At 36.4% G+C, this 20919-nt stretch overlaps 1 protein-coding gene across 5 annotated transcripts in view; it reads right to left on the reverse strand.

The window, feature by feature from the left end:
- Positions 1-11424: 11424 nt before the first annotated feature.
- Positions 11425-20919, reverse strand: part of LOC129722490 (uncharacterized) — a 193203-nt gene continuing 183708 nt past the window's right edge. For all 5 annotated transcript variants that reach the window (XM_055675940.1, XM_055675945.1, XM_055675941.1 and 2 more), the window contains one exon: positions 11425-12275. In XM_055675940.1, coding sequence (XP_055531915.1) covers positions 11540-12275 — 736 coding nt within the window. In that variant the 3' untranslated portion in view covers positions 11425-11539. The remainder of the gene's footprint in view (positions 12276-20919) is intronic.

Consider the following 20919-nt stretch of genomic DNA (forward strand, 5'->3'; position numbering starts at 1 on the left):
TACAAAGACGTGTCGTTTCTGTTATTCAAATATCCTCCGGTAGTTCACAAAACTCAAGCCATTTTCGGCGATGATTTTTATTGGTGGTGAATCGAAAATTGCTTAGGTTTTCAAAACTTCGTGATATTCGATTTGAACAAAATAGAAAACAGTACTTCATTTTTTCACAACTATATGTAGCAAAACAAGCTGAAACAAAAAACTATGAAACTGAAAATACGAGTAGTCATGTAATGACTTTTATTTTTTGCAATGTTGCTATTTCTTTGAAATTTTAGAATGGCTGCCAGATCGACGGAAATTCAGCCCAAACTTTAACTCTAGGCCTTTAGCCTTTTCATGATAATCGTACAGCACCACTCGCATACGTGCAACGGTTTTTATGTAGATATATTTTCAATGAATTTCATTGTAGCCCAAGTTGAAAACTGAATATCTTGGCTAACGACAATCATTTTTCTACATTTTAACTAATGTCGTAAGCAGTGCTGTGTAAAGTGCGTCTGATATGCATTACTTGCACTGTTAGGTATAAAAAAAAACGAGAAAAAAATATTGTCGTTGGTCGAAAAATTCGGTTTACAAGTCCAATAAAGATATTCAAGTAAATCAACTAACAGGTTAAAATAGTTTCAACAGTCGCGAGTTGTACAATTCAAGAAAATTTGTTAAACAATGTTTGAATGGTTGAAAGATTTTTAGTTTAATTTGTTCTATTGACGTTGATTGTGAATTGTTACTAAATTTCCGCTTTGAAGATCTCTTGAATGCGGTCCTGTCTTAACTTGATTTTGATAGATTCAACTATTCAAGATCACCTTTTATGCCTGGTTATTAAAGCAAAGAAAAATATTTTTTTTGTGCATGTTCAAACTATTTGAGCGAACTGTTCGAACGATGCACTGTAAAATCATTGCAGGATGGAACAGAAAAAAATGAATGCGAAAGCTTGGGCACTTTTGTTCGAAGTTGCATATCTGTTCTGTGCACACTACCAAAATCAAAACGATTCTTCAGCAGACGGCTCTGCCGACGACACGACGAATTCTCAGACCGCAACAAATCCTAAATCTAGGGAAAAGGCCAAGTCTGTTCATTCCTGATGAAACTCTGCAATGCGAGCATGTTTTCGAAAGAACAAAAAATATAGAACCAGATGATGCAGTACCGCAGCACTACTATCAACTGCCAATCGCAAAACGAATTACTCTACTGATAACAATGAACATTTAATTTTAGTTTCCCCCTGCCGCACACCGTTTCGGTCGCAAACGAACAAGATCAGATATCATAGATTATATCTACCAGCAGAACGTACGTGGCCTCCGCACAAAAACTAATAATTTGCTTTTGGCCCTGTTCCAATGCGACTATGACGTCACCGCCCTCATAGAAACCTGACTAAATAACGATATTCAGAACTCTGAGCTAGCACACAATATGCAGAGCCGGATGTACGGTTGTGGGGGGCTCAAAATAAAACAAAACCATTTTTATCGTACCAGTGAAAAATTTTTATTTATTATTGAAATTTACCAAAAATTTGTTAGAACTTTTCCTTAGACCACCTTTTTTGCTGAAAATTTAGTAGACTAATAGGTGGTAGCGCAAACTTTGTCTGTAATCCAACCAGTTATGACGGAATCATAACCATAATAGAAACATAAATAATAAATTTCAGTTACAAAGGCAATTCTGACCAGCATTTCAAGTACTTCTCAACAATACTTCAAACAGAAACGTCAAAATTATGCTGAAAATAAGCAAATCCGATACTTTACTGGATACCACAAATGTTATGATTGAAATCGAAAAACGTGAAGAAATGAATGCAACCGTTTTACGGTTCTACACAGTACAAGACAACAACCAAACAACAATTACAGATACCTACTACCATAATAAAAACGGGCTCAACGACAGATTACTTTTACATAGAAATTATCACAGATTCAATCAACAAAATAATTAGAATCCCTCAGCCAAATATCGTTAACCTCATAACCCCAACCCCAATTTCAACAGAAATTAAAACCAAATTGTCAACAGAACTTTTTTTTCCAAATAACCAATATAGGGTAGTTGGTCATTTTTGGCGGGGCTAGTTGGTCATTTTTGGTCAAAACGTCCTCTAACTTTTTGTAGGGAATAATACTATGGCAAAAATTCATTACATGAAAATGTTGCGTTAGGTCTGTAGCCTCTAGAAAAAATATGAACGACTCAAAACAGTTTACGATTTTACGGATATTTTATGTTTTTTGAGTTGATATCAAATTGTCCAATTGTCCAGCCCCTCAGATTGAGTAAGTTGGTCAGGGTGTGGGGTAAATTGACCTTTTCTATTTCGAAAGGACAATTCAGCTATCCTTCCTCACTGCATTTGCGCAGCCTGTAGCGTCTCAGTGGAAGTCAAATCTCTTCCGGATTTTTGTTTATACGTTCGCTTTCCGAAATTTCAAACCATGAGGAAAAGTAACTCATAATTGCATGAAACAAATCGTTTTAATTATTTCAGATCAATGACTCGGCATTAAACATTCATTTAACATTCTTAAAAATGACGACAGAATGAAGATAACTTTAACCAAATTGTTTATCGTTTAAAATGAGCGGTAAGCAGAGCACATGTTGTTTTCGTTTGGTTTAAGCGCAGACAGACGTCCAAGCAAGAACAACATTGATCAAAATTTCCGTGTAAATTTTCAAAGTAAATTGCGGTATAAATCACTTGTACACTAGGGCCGCCTGGTGACCTTAGCGCTACAATACATTTTTTTTTCGCTGGTGCACGAGGCTGGCGGTACTGGTAGCGCTATCTGGCTACGGATTGCTACTACAAAAAACTTTACACAAGTTTGGAACTCAACTTGGACGTCTGTCTGCGGTTTAAGTATGCATCACGAAATGCGCCGTGCCTGGAATTGCATTCACTTGGTTTCTTGAATTCATTGATGATGTGATGTGGACCAACCAGCCCCGCTAGTAGGTGACCAACTAGCCCCTCATGTATTGAATATGGAAATTACTTAAAATACATGAAAAAAAAATTTCGTTTCGACCATAATCAGCCACGTATCCAATGGGTGGGTGGCACTGACGGCATCTACTGTTGTAATGCGAACCAACTTCCTGTGTCAAGTTGTATTCTATTAGATGGTATGGATTACATGAGTTTGAGCCAAGCTAACCTCGTACGTAATCGACTAGATCGTACACTCGATCTGATTTTCTGTACTTCCGAGCAAAAGCTTAGTGTCACTGTATGTCCCGTCCCGTTCCTGCCTATCGATTGTCACCACCCACCGTTAGAAATTTCAATGCCCGCCGTCACTGACTGTTTTGTACCAATTGTTGCTAACACTGAACGAATGCCGAATTACCGCAACATAAATTTTACTACTTTACTTGAGTACTTATCGACGGTGAATTGGGATTTCCTATTTGCTCTCAGCGACGTCGATGGTATGGCCGAAAAGTTTTGTGATGTCATATGCTCGTGGCTTCTGAGAAATGTACCAACTAAACGCGCCGCAGCTTCGCCTGCTTGGAGTACACCGGGATTAAAGAAACTGAAACGAAAGCGCAACGCATGCTTGCGTAGATTGCGGCGCCAACGAACAGTCGGACATGAGCTGAATTTTCGAATAGCTAGCAATGCTTACCGTCGACTCAACGCTGCGCTCTACAAGTCCTACGTTCTGCGTATTCAATCGAGTCTTCGGCGTAATCCCAAAGGATTCTGGAATTTTGTTGACTCTAAACGGAACACATCATCGATCCCATCGAGTGTTTTTCTTGGCAAAGAAACAGCCACGACTGCTGCAACCACATGCAACCTTTTTGCTAGACATTTTGCCTCGGTCTTCATCTCTGGTTGTACATCTCAGCTCGAGGCCGATTGTGCTGCCGCCGATGTTTCAGCCGATTTGATCGACTTACGCTCTTTCGTAATAACGAATGAAATGGTGGCTGATGCAGGGAAGAAATTAAAATGTTCTTATTCACCTGGTCCAGATGGAGTACCTGCTGCAGTTTTAACCCATTGTATAGCAGCATTAGTAGAACCGGTGTGTTGTATTATTATTATTTTTGTATTATTTTTAACCATTCGTTCCATGAAGATAAATTTCCGTTATTGTGGAAACAGTCCTACATGTTTCCAGTTTACAAAACCGGCGACCGCAGAAACGTGAAAAACTACCGCTGAATAACAAGTCTCTCTGCTGCGTCAAAACTTTTCGAGATTATAGTGTGCGATGTTCTTCAAGAGCGTACTAAAAATTATATTTCCTTTGACCAGCATGGTTTCATGCCTGGCCGATCAGTGGCTACTAATTTACTGCAATTTACTTCTACCTGTATTGCGAGTCTTGAACAGAAGGCTCAGATGGATGTCATATATACGGACTTGAAAGCCGCTTTTGACAAAATTGACCATCGAATACTACTCTGCAAACTCTCCCGACTTGGAGCTTCAAGTAAACTAGTTTCGTGGTTCAAACCGTACCTTTCGGATAGAGCACTGCAAGTTAAAATTGATTCCTGCACTTCGAAACGTTTTTCTAATGCGTCAGGAATCCCTCAGGGAAGCAACCTGGGCCCACTGCTCTTCGTATTATTTTTTAATGATGCCGCCCTTTTACTACAGAATAACTGCAAACTAGTTTATGCGGACGACCTAAAACTTTATTTCGTTGTGCGTACAGTTGAGGATTGTGAACGTCAGCAATCATTACTTGATATTTCTGCCAATTGGTGTCATAGGAATAAGCTGTGTCTTAGTATTGACAAATTTGTAGTAATTACGTTTAATCGCATCCCCAAGCCTTTTACTTTCGCGTATGTAATTGATGGCGTAACACTCAGGAGAGTAGATCAAGTGAATGACCTTGGCATCCTGTTGGATACAAAAATGTCGTTTGACCTTCATCGTTCGGCCATTATTTCTAAAGCGAGTCGTCAACTGGGATTCATCTCGAAAATAACTAAAGACTTTTCTGATCCCCACTGTACTGTGGCTTTATACTGTGCGCTAGTTCGTCCTCTTCTGGAAACTGCTGCTGTAGTATGGTGCTCATATCAAACATCGTGGAGTTCAAGAATTGAGCGCATCCAGAAACGTTTTCTTAGACTGGCCTTAAAGAACTTACCATGGCGCAATCCATCAGAACTTCCACCGTATCCTGACCGATGTTGACTCCTGGGTTTGGACACTGCAACGACGACGAACAATTCAACAAGCGTTATTAATTGGGAAGCTTCTAAACGGAGAAATCGACTCACCTTGGTTCCTTTCGATTCTAAACTTGCGAGCACCGCACATAAGACGGTCCCTATATAAAAAAGTGGCCAAAATTTCCAAAATGCGAATTTCATATTCTAGATGTTTTGAGCACATGATTTTGTAGTATTTTATCTATGTTTTCATAATTTTTGAATGAAGTCTTGATACAAAAAACGGTTCATGTTGAAAAATGCCTTCAAAGTTACCTATTTCAGAAACGGAGAAAAATAGTTTTTTCTGAATATTTTGGAATATATAAAAACCTACTAAAGCTATCATGGTATGTTCACATATGATTGAAAGCTTATTAAATTAGTTTCCTAAAACAGGATGGGGAATGGATTTCAACCCTACAGAGTCAGTCGCAGGCCACATTGAAAATATGCGTAATTTTCCCAATTTTGACCATCAAAAACATTAAATGTGAGCACGTGTAAGCACAGCACCTGATAGTGTGTCTGAGAGCCCTACTTGTGTCCTTCAATAATATGTGTTAAAAGTTTGCGGAAAATTTGCGTTTTGGTAAAAAGAGATGATTAAAAATTTACCGTTTTTTTGCAATTTTTGTATTTTTGGGTGATTTATCAACAAAGTTTTTCGTATATTATAGAAATTTGGTTCAAAACATACTAAAAAAACGTGAAATTATTAGAATAATTGGTTTATTAGAATATACGTTGTTTAAAACATATGTTAAAAGTTTGAGTAAAATTTACGTTTTTGAAGAAAAAGAAAATTAAAAATTTTTTAATTTTTTAAGTAATTTTTTAGAGTTTTATGGAGACTTATCAACATATGTCATAGTAATTAGGTTCAAAAATATACTTAAGTTAGTAAGATCGATTTAATGAGTTTGTTCATACAACCTAGAACAGAAAATGTTATAAATGATTGCATTGAATTGATCAAGCACCGTTTTAAAACAATTTTTTTACAAACAAGACCATAGAAAACTGTATCAACATTTGGTGGCTCTACAATCGAGATTTGCTAAATCGTTTCGTCTTCAGTAGTTTGAATGGAATAGTTTTACAACTTTGCTGAAGAAACCATATCTCTTGGATGTTCCTATTAAAAGTTAAATTCGTGCGCCATCTCTGCGGACAAATCGCGAACTAACTCTCAAAGCCATAACAAGCGTTTTACTATTATGTGCATCTTTGCTGAAAACAGTAATCGTTTTTCTCGTTCTACTAACGAGTTATTTACGTTTATCCGAAAACACAAGACATTTGCCTCAGTTTACGTGGTTTATAGACAGCCCCTTGTCAGTACAGAACTTTTCTTATATGTCATAATCACCTACAGTGAAAAACCAACAATTTGGCACAAAAAAATGAATTTTGGCCGGAAATTTCAATTTTCCGACCATTGTGCACCGCAGAGAACGTTGCGCAACGATGCGTTGCTTGTGCCTAGGCTCCATCAAACATATTTTGGTTATAACGAACCAGTCACTGCGTGCATTCGTGCTTTTTCAATAGTAGAAAACTTATTCGTATTCAACGAACCCAGCCATAGATTTAAAAATAGGCTATTTAGATCGAATTTGTTGTAAATTAGGTTTTAATTCATTAAGACTAAGTGTCAGATGAGTTTTAAGTACAAATACAAATACAAATACAAAATAAAATTTTGGCGATAATTTGTTTTACACAACTTAAAACTAACAAAAAGTACTTTCATAATGCATTGAACTAGGTACATTTTTTTCAACGCAGTATTTTTTACGATTTTCACGATGTAAAAAGTGGAAATAAAATTGCCAACACAGTAACTACGATTATGTAATGTTAAACAATTGAAAGTGATAACAGGAGATATAGTACATAACATTCTGGGATAATTGATTTCACCAGCACAAATTATTTTTTATATTGGAAATTACATTAAGCAGTTGAAAATATTTTTCCTTCGTACAAAAATGATTCATTATTTTATTTGTCCTAATATTCTATTCTGAATTATTCGAATCTTATATATCGCCATAATATGTTCTTAACTCTTCTTATTCTAGTATTTAATAATAGTTTCCCAAATATATAACGTGTTTAATCAGCATTATTTCATAATTTATTGTTTTCGGAGCCTAGGGCTGGAGAAAATCCATGTACATAACTTGCTAAATCGTTATTTTCGAAATTTTTATTTAATTCGCTCATCTTTTAGCTGCTGATATGATTTCCGCTATTGGTCATCGATTTTTGATATGAAGAACGAGATGAATCCTTTTTTTTATATTTTTATTCATCGATTATACAGAGAAATTGGTTTGATTATCCGGAGTCATGTTTTTTCTTCCAATTTCGGATTTTGTTTATATCTGTGACGTTTGCCTTTTTGTCGATTTTGTCTAGAAATGCCAAAGTTCATATTATATTATATTTTGTGGCATATGCTGCGTAGTAAACTCAAGGCATAAAAAAAGGTGAAATGATTGACTCATCTCATTTCATTTTTTTATATTTGACAAACATCGACATACAGTCGCTAGATAATTTTTAAATTTTTTTTGTCGGCATATTTACTAAGTACAACATTCGTTTCATCAACATAATGACGATTCTCGATGAAAAAAAAAGAAAAAATATAATTGAAAAATCCGGAGACTTTGTTTATCCGAAGTGAAGTATTTTTCAAAACTCTGGATAATAGAGTCCGACCTGTACCTATTTTGATTTCGCTGACCTTCCACGATGCACAAATAAATAAGTTTTTTGGAAATAAATTGCATCAATGTGCCAGATGCTTCAGCTTCAATGATATTGTAAGCATTTGGGATATTGGTAGCATGAACAACAGCCAGAGCTTGATTTTTTTGTATGTCTAGTACACAGGTCCATTTTTGACAAATTCATCAATCAAGTTTTGCTACTGAATGAATTTGTTTAGATTTTTACTCAGATAAAAAAGAGACAGAGTATTTTTTTAACTTTTATAATGTTATAATTCGTACAATATGCATCGATGATTTGATTTATTTTTTACCGACTCTGCATCCCGATTCGCCTTGCATAGCCTTCAAATTGTGATGTTTTTATACGAAAAAAAATAGTTAGAAACTGCTTGCTAAATTCCTAAAAAGGCGGAAAACATCAAATTAAATAAATCATTTGCATTACCGTGTTTATTACTTTTGAAACCTATAGTAGGACATTCTAGATAATACAATCAAAATAATTTCAGTAAATAACATCAACAGTTATAGGGTCACTTGCCAGCAAAAGCAGCAGATTATTAGAACATTAACGCTCAATTGAACTCTTTTTTGGGACTTTAATTTGACCAACCTCTCATTTTAAAAAAAATATATATACAATATTTATTACACATTACCAACGAATGAAATTTACTACTAAGACAAACGAAAACATATAACGGTTCCTAGCACATAAAGAGATAAACATACACAATTTCACACCATTAATAATGCACAATACAGAATCGTTTCAAACCATGTAAATTTGTTCATTGAGTTGATATAAACTTAAAGCTGCAAATATAACTATGCATTCAAATTCACTCTACTAAGCATGTAAACAAGTATAAATTTACGCTACATTTTTTTGCTGTGTAGTGCGAAAGTAACCTTCCATAATTGCTTGCAGCACACCACAACTATTGAAACAAATACACAATGCACAATTAGCAATAATTTTAACTATTATTGCGGTTCTTCATCCTATATTTTGATAAGTTATTCAAATGTTGTCACCGCGCTGCGATAACATTGAAGTACATAATTAACAATTTGAATACTAGAAATTGAAAAATTATCTGTGAAACACTCGCGGCCTTCGGCCGACTCGATTGTCTGAGGTGAATGCTCTCCTTACTCGCTATCGCTCGTTCGGACGTAAACTAGGGGATAGCCCCTAGTGGTGAGTGAGCCTAGGAAACCAGTAGATCAGTTGTTTGTATGCGAGAGGCCGCCGCTTCCGACGGCGGGTCGGCGGCCGGCTCGGACTGCGGAAACCTCGGCGGCTTGGGGCCGCCTTGGTTCCTTGCCCTCGACGATGCGTCTTCGCCGCATGAATATCCTGTTGAACTATTTTCAAAACAAAAACTGCCAATGAATGGTGCCAATGAACAACGTCTTTTCAAATTTTGTTTTCTCGAAAAATGTCCCTAAGCAAAATTTCAGTTCAGTCGGAATTCAGAAGGTAGAGCCTCATGGTCAAAAACGCACAGTTCATGAAATGTTCGAAATCGAAAATTCTTCTATACTGAATGTCTTGCCGAGAGCTGGTATTAACCCAAAAAAATTAAGGAAGAGAAAATTGACTTTCTGAAACATAGAAAATTTTCGAGCTGAGAGCGTCTTCCAGCTGACAGAGTTCATGAAGGCTGAATTTTCATCATGTATCGCTAAGTTGCGTTGAAAAGACCCTCCCATTTGATTCTTCAATTATTAAAAAATAGATTTAAACTTTTATATCTGTTGAACAAAGTAACACGTGTAACATAACATTTTCGTTTTATCGTTGGCTTCAAATAACTCGCTACCACTTCAATAATTGATAACAGATTTTTCACAGCACATTTCACCTTTTCTTACTACATGGAAACTGCTCCCATCTCTCAGTTTCATGTGTATATTACATTACAGCAGAGTCGAATGCAAGATGATAGTTGAACTGAATTTTATAAAAAGGGTAAAAAAGGATAAAGAAATATTCCAACCTAAAAAGTATCGCTGTAGTCTACTTTCGTAGCTCTTCGCAATAAGCCGAAACATTAAGCAAAATTATGGCTATCGTCTATTATGGCTAACATACATTATGGCTTCCGTCTACTATGGCCAACGTACTGTATGGCAACGTCCGTATGGCTATCGTATTTATGGCTGTTGACGGGTCCCCGCACCAAGCCACCAAAAAGCACTATTATTTAGTATCTGTCCAAATACGAATAGTGTAACGGGGGTATTCTGGCCCGCTTTATGAAATGATTACACAATTCGTTGGAAAAAAGGGTTTTTAACATCAACACCTGCTCTATCATACCTTTGTAAAGAGTTATGTGTCTACTTTGCCTATACATCGTTCAACAATGCAATTTGTTGGAAAATATCCTGCAAATATCAAAGTTTCTGCGAAGTGTCAAAAACATATTTTGGGCCACCAAGTCTATATCTTGGGCCACATCTATCCTTCTACCGTGAAGTTTTCACAATTTTAGTTATCCAAAATGGAAGAGATCGGGCTTATAGCAGTTGTACATGCATTTGTAAATTGCTACAAGTTGTTTCTTCGTTCAGCGCGCAACGGCCGAATGGTAAACAAATAGCTGTCAAAACTTGGCATGGCCGAAATGTGTTCGCTTTAGATACAAATACAAACATATTTCTCGCTAAACATGTGAAAAGGGCCCATGTGCCATATGTAAACAAGCCACAATTTCACGTTTTTCAATGAATACAAGCTTAATCTACTCGTACAAATAAGATTTTTTGATAAAAAGTGAATTCTTTTATCAATAAATCTTATTGGTAAAAGCAGATTTCGCTTGTATTGATCGAAAAACGAGAAAATTTGGCTTGTTTACATATGGCACATGGGCCCTTTTTCGCCATGCCTTAAACTACTATTTTAACTTTTTTCCACTTGTTAGAGTATAAAAACTGTTTCTATGGTATTTGATATTATTGATGTCACTATAACAATGAATTGTTTTAATAGCTTACATATTTTTTACAATAGCTTTCCGAAGTTGAGTTGAATAGTACCACTTCCTCTTGACTTCGGGTTTACTCAGGCATGATTTTGAATATTTGTGAGCTAAATTCAAAATTATGCTACCTAGAGACTGTACTTTGCCGATAACTGTAGTGTAGTATGCTTCTTTGGTATGTTATTCAATGATGCATACATTGTTTTCTAATATTCATTGAATTTATCAGATAAAATGCGTAAAATGTTAACAGGTGGGTCAAAAAGGGGTATAAAAATACCCCCCGTTACCCTATTATTGCAATTGCGTTGGTACATAGAATATTGTTAGTGCATTGATTTTTGCATTCGGCCGGAGATCGGAAGATAATGTTATTAAGTGCAACTCTGGAAAATACATTTGAAAGAAGAAGTTTTTCAATGAAACATGAAGGAACTGTCCACGAAGAAAACAAAAACTATTGATATATGCAATTGCCAATCTATTGTTAGCGTTCAGTTGTTTTCCATTAATATTTCGGTGGTACTAGATACACGACAATTATGATTTGATATTTTCGTTCAATTCTGCTTATATAATTCAATAAACTTGGGAGTCGTAAATAGTGGCAGGTCCTAGCCAGTGTTTGTTTTTCTGTTTTATAGGGGCATTTATAACTACAAATGAATGCGTTGTTGGAAGCTTTCCATCAGAACCGTCATTGCAAATCTTGTTGAAGTTCTTGCTTGTATAGTTGATATTAGCTTCAACAATTTGGCTCTGATTTCGCATTGAACTTTGTTTGCTATGTTTGTATAACTGAATAGTATCATGTTGTTTCTGGATTGATGCCTTTGAAGTTTTTATATGATATTCGCTATCGTTGACGGTTGTGTTATTTTTCCCTATGTCGACGTTATCTACCTTTAACTTGAATGTGTGGTTTTTAGGATTAAATAATGTTCGTTGACTAGCCTCAAAGTAATCCTCGTTTATCACTTTGTTCGAAACATTACATCCATCTTGCAACATTCCTATTTTGTGTTGTTCGTTAAGAATTTGTTGCGCTAACGTGCTTTTTTGCAAAGAAGACGGTGCTCGAGGTTTTATAAGCAGTTCACGTTTTGCTTTTCGATATTCAGGTTGGGATGTAAATGTATTTAGTTCTTGCTCAGTATTGTGATGATATCTTATGGGTATTCTAGAACGTTGTTTTCGACTATTGTTTTCTTGATCCATTTTTTTATTTATAAAACAATTTAAAGTTTCCAATCTGATGTTCGATTCCGGTTTCGTCAATACTGGCCGCCTCACAGGATAATTGATATAGCAGCTCCTGAAAAGAATCGTAAGTTGTAAACAAATAATTATCATATTAGTAACAAGAAAATGGATTTCACGTTCATTGCAAAACTTTCTGGATAAGAACCGTTTAGAATGAATAGGATGGAAATAGATAAATAATAACGTGTGTGTGGTATTAGTTAGAAATTAATTTGACAAACAATTGATTTTAGGTCATCAGGTCCAACGATCAGAAAATCATTCACAAGCCAACAATAACAAATTACAAATAAAAAAAACTAAAAAAACCTTCAATGTTAGCTAAACAGATAGTTTGGAACAATGAAATTTATTTTTTCCTGATATCTCGTGTTTATTTCGATGAAAATACTAACAATAAAGTATTATGATTTACTGACAATAATATGGTAGGATCTATTATCTTAATATTAGAAAAATGTAATTTTCAAAGCAAGATATTTCAAAAGCAAAATATTCAAAAACAAGTCGGTTTTTCACCGGACCCTTTCTATGCAGAAAACATTCCCATATAAAGCACGGTCTAAGCCGTGTCGTATGTGGGACAGAGCTTTGCTTACATTAGAAGCCAAGTCTTCCTCTAAGCTTTGGTGACCCACAACTGTTCGTCACTAGCGTTGGCCGATATCGTATCGATACTTACGGTATCGATACCTTAGGGCCTAAATATCGTTATTTTTTATCGATGCAAGCGACTTCGATATAAAGCTGGATCGATACTTTCAGCCCGATATTTTTTCGATACTGAAGAGAAACTATGAAATCGGAAAATATTGTTGATTGCTTCAAATTGTCTAACGGAAAAGCCTTGTAGAAGTGCGCGGATATGATCCATCGCGTTAAAGTCTTCTACAAACAGTGCAGAAATTTGGTTTGTGCTATTTTTGTAAAAGACACCAACAGGATTGAATATACCCGCTCATTTCTAAGGCGTTTTTTCATGCCTCTTGCGAGAAAAATGCTGCCGCATTCAGTAATACTGTCTGTGCACAGCAAAATCGTAAGCGCCGAGTTTTTGCGAAAAGGCAGGCAATTAAGAATAAGAAGCCAGGATTATCGTGCTGCCCTATATTTCAAATAAGGCCACAGACGCGCGTATGCTATTGCATTGATTTGTGTGTGTGACATATAATTCTGTCACCACTGTCCCATTCTGGTACCATTAGTCTATTGACCACAGGGATATGCAGATATTGTCTTTAAAACGCAGATTTTTAGAGTCGGTGTGCAGATTTTTATTGACTTGCAGATAATTATATTTTTTCCAGAGTCTCTGCAGATTTTTGTCAGAGTTTCTTTATGTTTACGCAGACTTTCTCAATATCTGTGAAAATTTTTGCAGACTTTTGCCTGCGCGAACGCATTTTTTTAAATCACAGGCAAATTTTTTACAGACTTCAAGCAGATTTTGTCGGTTTTTCGAATAGTTGCTTAAATTTTTCAAAAACACCTTGCATCTCTGATTTTCCGTATTAATGATCAAGAAAAAATGGTAGCTTCTCATAGACCTGTTTCAAGTATCGATGCTCCGTCCTCGATATCAAGCTGGCATCAATACAACCAGGAAGAAATTATCGATACTCGAGTATCGATACTTCTACAATTTTTGGCCAATGCTATTCGTCACTCGTAAGCACAACATTATAATAAACCAAACAAAATCAGTGCGTCTTGAACTGTCCTACAGATCAGACGTTTTTTCGGTTGCTTGTGGACTGGTCTTTGACTGCCTATAGCTTCAAAGTTTGTGTTTTGTCAGTGTGTCTTTTAAAGACTACCTGAAAGTTATTTCCCATCAGTCTTTCTCAAGACTACCTACTTTTGAATTTAACATTTGTTTTAACTTTTTTCGTATCACCTGAAATGGCTGGACGGAAAAAGAAACCTCGCATCGCTGCGGGGAGGAAAAGAGAGGCATCTCTTTCTGACACTTCGAGTGTCTGTAGTGACAATCCTTTTGATATTTTGCCTGAGCATGAAGCTGGTGAAATGGAAGTTACCAATAATGAAACTATACAAAATATAAAATCTTTAAAAAAGGAGAAAGTTCCACCTATTGTGGTAACTATTTCTTCTGAATTTAATATATTCAAAAAGGAACTTTCAACGTTTGTTTCTGACGTTAAAGTTACCTATCAAATTGGCCGTAGAGGTGAATGCCGCTTATTAGCCGACTCAGTAAAGGGTCGTGATCGTCTTGTTCAGTATTTAACTGACAAGATGTACAAATTTTTTACATATGACACCAAGAACGCCAAGCCGTTCAAGGTTGTCTTGAAAGGTCTCACCAACGATCAAACCGTTGATGAGATCAAACTTACTTTAACAGAATTACTTGGCATAGCCCCTACCCAAGTAATTCTAATGAAACAAAAATCACGAGGCGAAAACAGTCAGAGAACTGGAATTTCCCTTGTTAATTATTTAATTCATTTTAACCGCAATGAGGTTAACAACTTAAAATTTTTTGAAAAAGCACATGCTTTGTATAATGTGCGTGTAAAGTGGGAAATTTATAGGAAGTATGGCGGAGGTGAAAAGCATATCACCCAATGCCGTACTTGCCAACGTTATGGCCATGGTTCCAAATTCTGTAACATGGACCAAAAATGTCTTAATTGTGGAGACTCTTCTCACAAAAAGGACACATGTCCTGTGAAAGAGAGTAAAAATTTTCGCTGTGCGAATTGTAACGGCAACCATATGTCAAATTTTTATCAATGCCCAGTCCGTTTAGCAATTGTTAAGGCAAGGCAAGGTAAACAAAATTCAATTTCTCAATTAAAACCAACTTCAAAACAAAATTCTCCAAGCGTACCAGTGACGCATAGTTTACCTACTCCTTTGCATACCCGTTTAACTTATGCACAGGTTACAGGTAGTTCGAACATTATACCGCCTAGTGTTGGTAGTTCGAAAATGACCGTTAATATGGGTAAGCAAAACACGCTAGAAAATAATTGTACACCTATTACTCCAGCTAATATTGCTGCCGAAAATATTTTTTCTAATGTCAACTGCCTGTGGCCTATTACGGCAGGTAAACTTTCTTTTTTGCAACAGGCAATGTTCGATCTTATGAACGCCATGTTGCAGGCAAAATCGATGTTTGAAGCCATTCAAATAGGCACAAATTTTACTATTAAAATTGTTTCTAATTTAAAATTTAGCAATGATTTTAAATAAAACAATTAAAATATTAAATTGGAATGCTCGCTCATTGAAGGCCAATGAGAATGAGCTTTTTAATTTTTTAACAGTAAATAATGTGCATATTGCAATTATTACTGAAACATTTTTGAAACCTAACAACAAATTAAAATATGATCCCAATTACGTGGTTCATAGATATGATAGGATTCAGGGTTCCGGCGGTGGAGTTGCAATTGTTATTCATCGCCGAATCAAACATCGTGCTCTTCCCCATCTTGAGACGAAAGTTATTGAAACTTTGGGAATTGAAGTTCAAACTGAACTTGGGATTTTATTTATTGCCGCAGCATATTAACCATTTCAATGCACACGCGAGCACAAAAATTATTTTAAAGGTGATTTACAAAAACTCACCAGAAATCGTTCGAAATTTTTCATAATCGGCGATTTTAACGCTAAACATCGTTCATGGAATAATTCTCAAAGTAATTCCAATGGCAAAATTTTATTCAATGATTGTTCTTCAGGATACTATTCTATCTTGTCTCCGAATAGTCCTACATGCTTTTCTTCTGTAAGAAACCCTTCAACAATTGATTTGGTGCTAACAGATCAAAGTCATGTATGTAGTGATTTGATCACACATGCTGACTTTGATTCTGACCATCTTCCAATAACTTTTTCTTTATCACATGAATCAGTTTTAAACCCTATGAGCTCTGTTTTTAATTATAACAAGGCTAATTGGGAAAGATACAAAACTCATATTGAGAGAAATTTCAATAATGAGCTTGATTTGCAAAACGAAGTGAATATTGATTCCGCTTTGGAAGCATTAAAATGTGTAATTGTTGATGCCAGGAATTATTCTGTTCCAAAGGCTCAAGTGAAATTTGATTCATCAATAATTGACGAAAATCTTCAACTTCTAATTCGTTTGAAAAATGTTCGCAGACGTCAATATCAACGTTCTCGTGACCCTGTTTTTAAAACTATTTATAAAGATTTACAGAAAGAGATTAAACATAGATTTACTCTTCTGAGAAATCAAAATTTTGAGACTAAAGTTGAAAAATTGAAACCATATTCAAAACCATTTTGGAAGCTGTCGAAGATTCTTAAGAAACCTTCAAAGCCTATTCCAGTTTTAAAAGATGGTGAACGTTTTCTTGTATCCAATGAACAAAAGACTCAAAGACTTGCTCAGCAGTTTGAGAGTGTTCATAACTCAAATTTGAATTTTGTGAGTCCAATTGAAAATGAAGTCACACGTCAATTTGATTTAATTTCTTCCCAGCATTTTTTACCTGCAGAAATAATTGAAACTAACTTGAGTGAGACTAAATCAATTATTACAAATTTCAAAAATATGAAAGCACCTGGTGACGATGGAATCTTTAATATACTAATCAAACATCTCCCTGAGAGCACAATGGAATTTTTAGTGAAAATTTTCAATTGCTGCTTCAAAATTGCATATTTTCCCAAATTATGGAAAAATGCAAAAATTACTCCCATTTTAAAACCGGATAAGAACCCAGCTGAAGTTTCAAGTTATCGACCAATCAGTTTGCTTTCTTCAGTAAGTAAACTGTTTGAGAGAATTATTCTTAACAGAGTGATGTCACACATCAACGAAAATTCAATTTTTGCAAATGAACAGTTTGGATTTCGCCATGGGCATTCCACAACTCATCAATTGCTCAGAGTTACTAATATGATACGAGCTAACAAATCTGAAGGTTATTCCACTGGAGCTGCTCTTTTAGACATAGAAAAAGCATTCGACAGTGTTTGGCATAAAGGTTTGATTGCGAAATTGCAAACTTTTAATTTTCCAATTTTCCTAATCAAAATTTTAAAAAATTATCTTACTGATCGAACTCTGCAGGTTGTCTATCAGAATTCAAAATCTGATAGATTTCCTGTCAGAGCAGGTGTACCTCAAGGTTTAGTCTTGGGTCCAGTCCTGTACAACATATTCACTTCAGATCTTCCTGATTTGCCTCCAGGATGCACAAAGTCATTGTTCTGCGATGACACAAGCATTTCCGTAAAAGGAAAAAGTCTTCGTGTCATATGCAGTCGATTGCAGAAAAGTTTAGATATTTTTTCTTCCTACTTGCAAAAGTGGAAAATCTCTCCCAATGCTTCTAAAACTCAAATGATAATTTTTCCGCATAAGCCTAGGGTTTCTTCCTCAAGCCAAACAATAATCACGTTGTCAAGATGAATGGGGTTATTTTAAGTTGGTCCGACAAGGTTAAGTACTTGGGACTAATTTATGATAAAAAACTTATTTTCAAAGAGCACATTGAGAGTATACAAGCCAAGTGCATCAAATATACGAGATGTTTATATCCTCTCATTAACAGGAATTCTAAACTTTGTTTAAAGAACAAACTTTTGATTTACAAACAAATTTTTAGACCAGCAATGCTTTATGCTGTACCGATCTGGTCAAGTTGCTGTTCAACAAGGAAGAAAACGCTCAAAAGGATTAGGAATAAAATTCTGAAAATGATTTTGAAGCGTCCTCCTTGGTTTGGTACACTCGAATTACATAGACTTACTGGTGTTGAACCATTAGAAGCTATGTCAAATTATTAACAATTTTCGACAAAAATCGTTGCAATTCTCAATTGCTACGATAAGCTCTCTTTATAGCCAATAAGTTAGCAATTAAGTTAGTTGTAAGTTTACTTCCCCTTTTCTGACAAGTAGGTTTAAATCCCTACGAATGATAAGTCCTAATTGCGAAAGCAAACAAATCCTAACAATTAAAATTACAAATTTCTAACAGTGTTGAGAAGTCACCAATTGTGATTGGACACACATACTCATTATTTACTAATATTTATCATAAATACTTAAGCTACTAACAAATCCCCCCTTAAAAAAAAAAAAAAAAAACCAAACAAAATGACGCGATGCGCTGTGTAATAGAGATGGTCGGATTTCGGGTTTTCGAACCCGAACCCGACCCGTACCCGACGGGTTCGAGTCAGGTTCGGGTTCGAAAATTTTTGAAAGTGTCGGGTACGGGTCGGGTTCGGGTTTGGTGAAAAAAAAAACTTTCGGGTTCGGGTTTGAAAATGCCGGGCTTAAGTCAAGTTTGGCTATGAAAACCCGAAGCTCGACTATAAAATCTATGAAATCTCGGGTTCGGGTCGGGCTCGGGTTTCATGAAAATAAAATTTTCGGGTTCCGGTCGGGTTCGGATTTTAACGAAAAAAATCACAGGATGGTTATGTGCAAAGCCACGACCGCAAGGTTGAAGTAGAATACTTTTACAAGAGAGATAACCCGGCTGCTTGCGTGTCAGTCATTTTTCCTTGTAAATAAATGTTGACCGCTCATTGACAGTATTGAAAATTCTGTGCAAATGAAGTTGAAGTACTACTCAATTTTAGTGTGCACATTTAAATACGACCTCACTGAACAGGAGAAGAACAAACTCTTTGCGACACAGACAAGTTTGAAAAGTCAGAGTATATGTACATGTGAATTCACATTAAGATAATTAACTTTTGGTTAAAGCTCAGAATGAGAAAATATTAAATCTTCAATTCATTTGATTGGTTGTCCTAAAAAGGATAGTTTGTTGTTGAATTTAGAATCGGATATGACGCTGATTGCATCTCTATGTTACGCCGATAGCGGGCGTTATGGTGAACTTGCGTATGACGAAGGCATCGTATTACCTGTTTTATTGAATGAGAGAAAGAAGAATATTGTAAAATTTTGTAAACATTTAATTCAAACATTATTACCAAATCGTAGTCAGGCACTCTGATAACAAAGTTAAAGACTGTTTTCACACTGAAAATCAGACAGCCAGCTGAATTTTTGATTGCCAAAATCCAGAATGCTTGTGTAGTTGCCAAAGTAAGACAGAGCTTCATCGGAGGAAGGCCGAAACCCTACTTACGGCTGTACATTGACCTACGGCCGGGCGAATCGGTTCGCGCCGCTTTTCGCGTTTAGCCTAGCAGAGGCCTAAGGCGCACGGCCAACACAATAGAAAGGTGTTTTCACATTGAGAATTAGACACGGCTTTACTGGAGGAAGTGTTGGCAAATGCATCTACCGCTAATACCGCCGCTATCGTACGAAAGCGCGTCGTTTCATGTGGAGAATAATATCAACAACGAAAAATGACGCGCGTCTAAGCACACCCGAACTGTTTCACCGTGCCGCTTCCATTTATTTCCTTATAACATCGGCCTCATGGAAGTCGGGCTGCACTTACCGCTGAGGCTGTTACCATACTGGTACCCAAAACTATTAACTCTTCAAATTAGGTGTTTTATTTGTCCTCAAAAGAACGCCCGAACGCTTGCGTTGGCGTTCAGCCTGGCAGAGGCCTGAGACGTGGTGACCAACCACAGGGCAAGTGATTTGTTTAATTTGAAGGCAGCCACAGGCGCAACCCGCTGATATCCTCTGTTACTGATGAGTGCTGATATCTGCTGCTACTGCTGTCAACGTTGTGCATGGTCCATCCAGCTCACCTTCCGACGAATGAATGTAGCTAGTTTTCCCAGAAACACTCTTTTATAGCCAAAGGGTGCTACAAAATAGGCCACGCCTTTCTTTTCAGTTGTATTATTTTCTAATGTTCTTTAGACGAATTATTCCACAATTCGCATTTGATTTTTGTATCCAGCGAATAAACACTGATGGTGCGGCTTGTAACATCAAGCAATTTTGTTTGCTCGCTGTTGCGTGTTGCATCATGTTGCAACTTAGCAGCTGGGAGACGACAAAATTCTGTTCATGCTGATTGATTGAATCGACTTCATATTAGCTCTGCATAGTTGAACTAACTGCTTTTGTGAATGCGTTCTAACAGGGCAGTTTGTTATTCAAAGTCGGTTATGCTGATCGCAGCCTTTGCGCTGCCCTTACAGTGGGGGGTTTACTAAATAAAGTAAAAATTAGACAACTATAACAGAATTTGATTGCATCCCGCACAGAATGTCTGCTTGTGTTGATGCCAGAAAATTATTAACCTTCAATTATTTGTTTATTTGCCTTGAAAAAGGCATTTTGCGGTTCAAAATCGGTTGCTGACCGCAACCTTTGAGCTGCTCTAACAGTGGGGGAATTAAGATACACGGACAACATGCACTGTGGAAGCTATTTCACATTCAGTGAATCAGACGGGCGCGACAGATTTAAATTGCTAGGATCCAACACAGAATGTTTGCTTACGTTGTAAAATATTATTAACTTTAATGACTTGTTTATTTGCCTTAAAAAGGCAATTTGAGTTCAAAATTTGATTTCCTAATGGCAATCTTCATGCTGTCCCAACACGGGGAGAATAATGGCAGTCTGGCGACACACGCTGAGAAGAACCCTGCTGCTCCTAAGACGTGGTGACCAACCACAGGGCTCGTGCTGCTGCTAAGGAAGGACGACTGCTGTTGTCGCTGTCTAGAACTATTATGAGCGGCTTCGGCTGAAACAGCCTCTTATATAGGCCAAATAGCATGTTT

Source organism: Wyeomyia smithii, chromosome 2, assembly GCF_029784165.1.
Source record: "Wyeomyia smithii strain HCP4-BCI-WySm-NY-G18 chromosome 2, ASM2978416v1, whole genome shotgun sequence".
In the NCBI taxonomy this organism is placed as follows: domain Eukaryota; kingdom Metazoa; phylum Arthropoda; class Insecta; order Diptera; family Culicidae; genus Wyeomyia; species Wyeomyia smithii.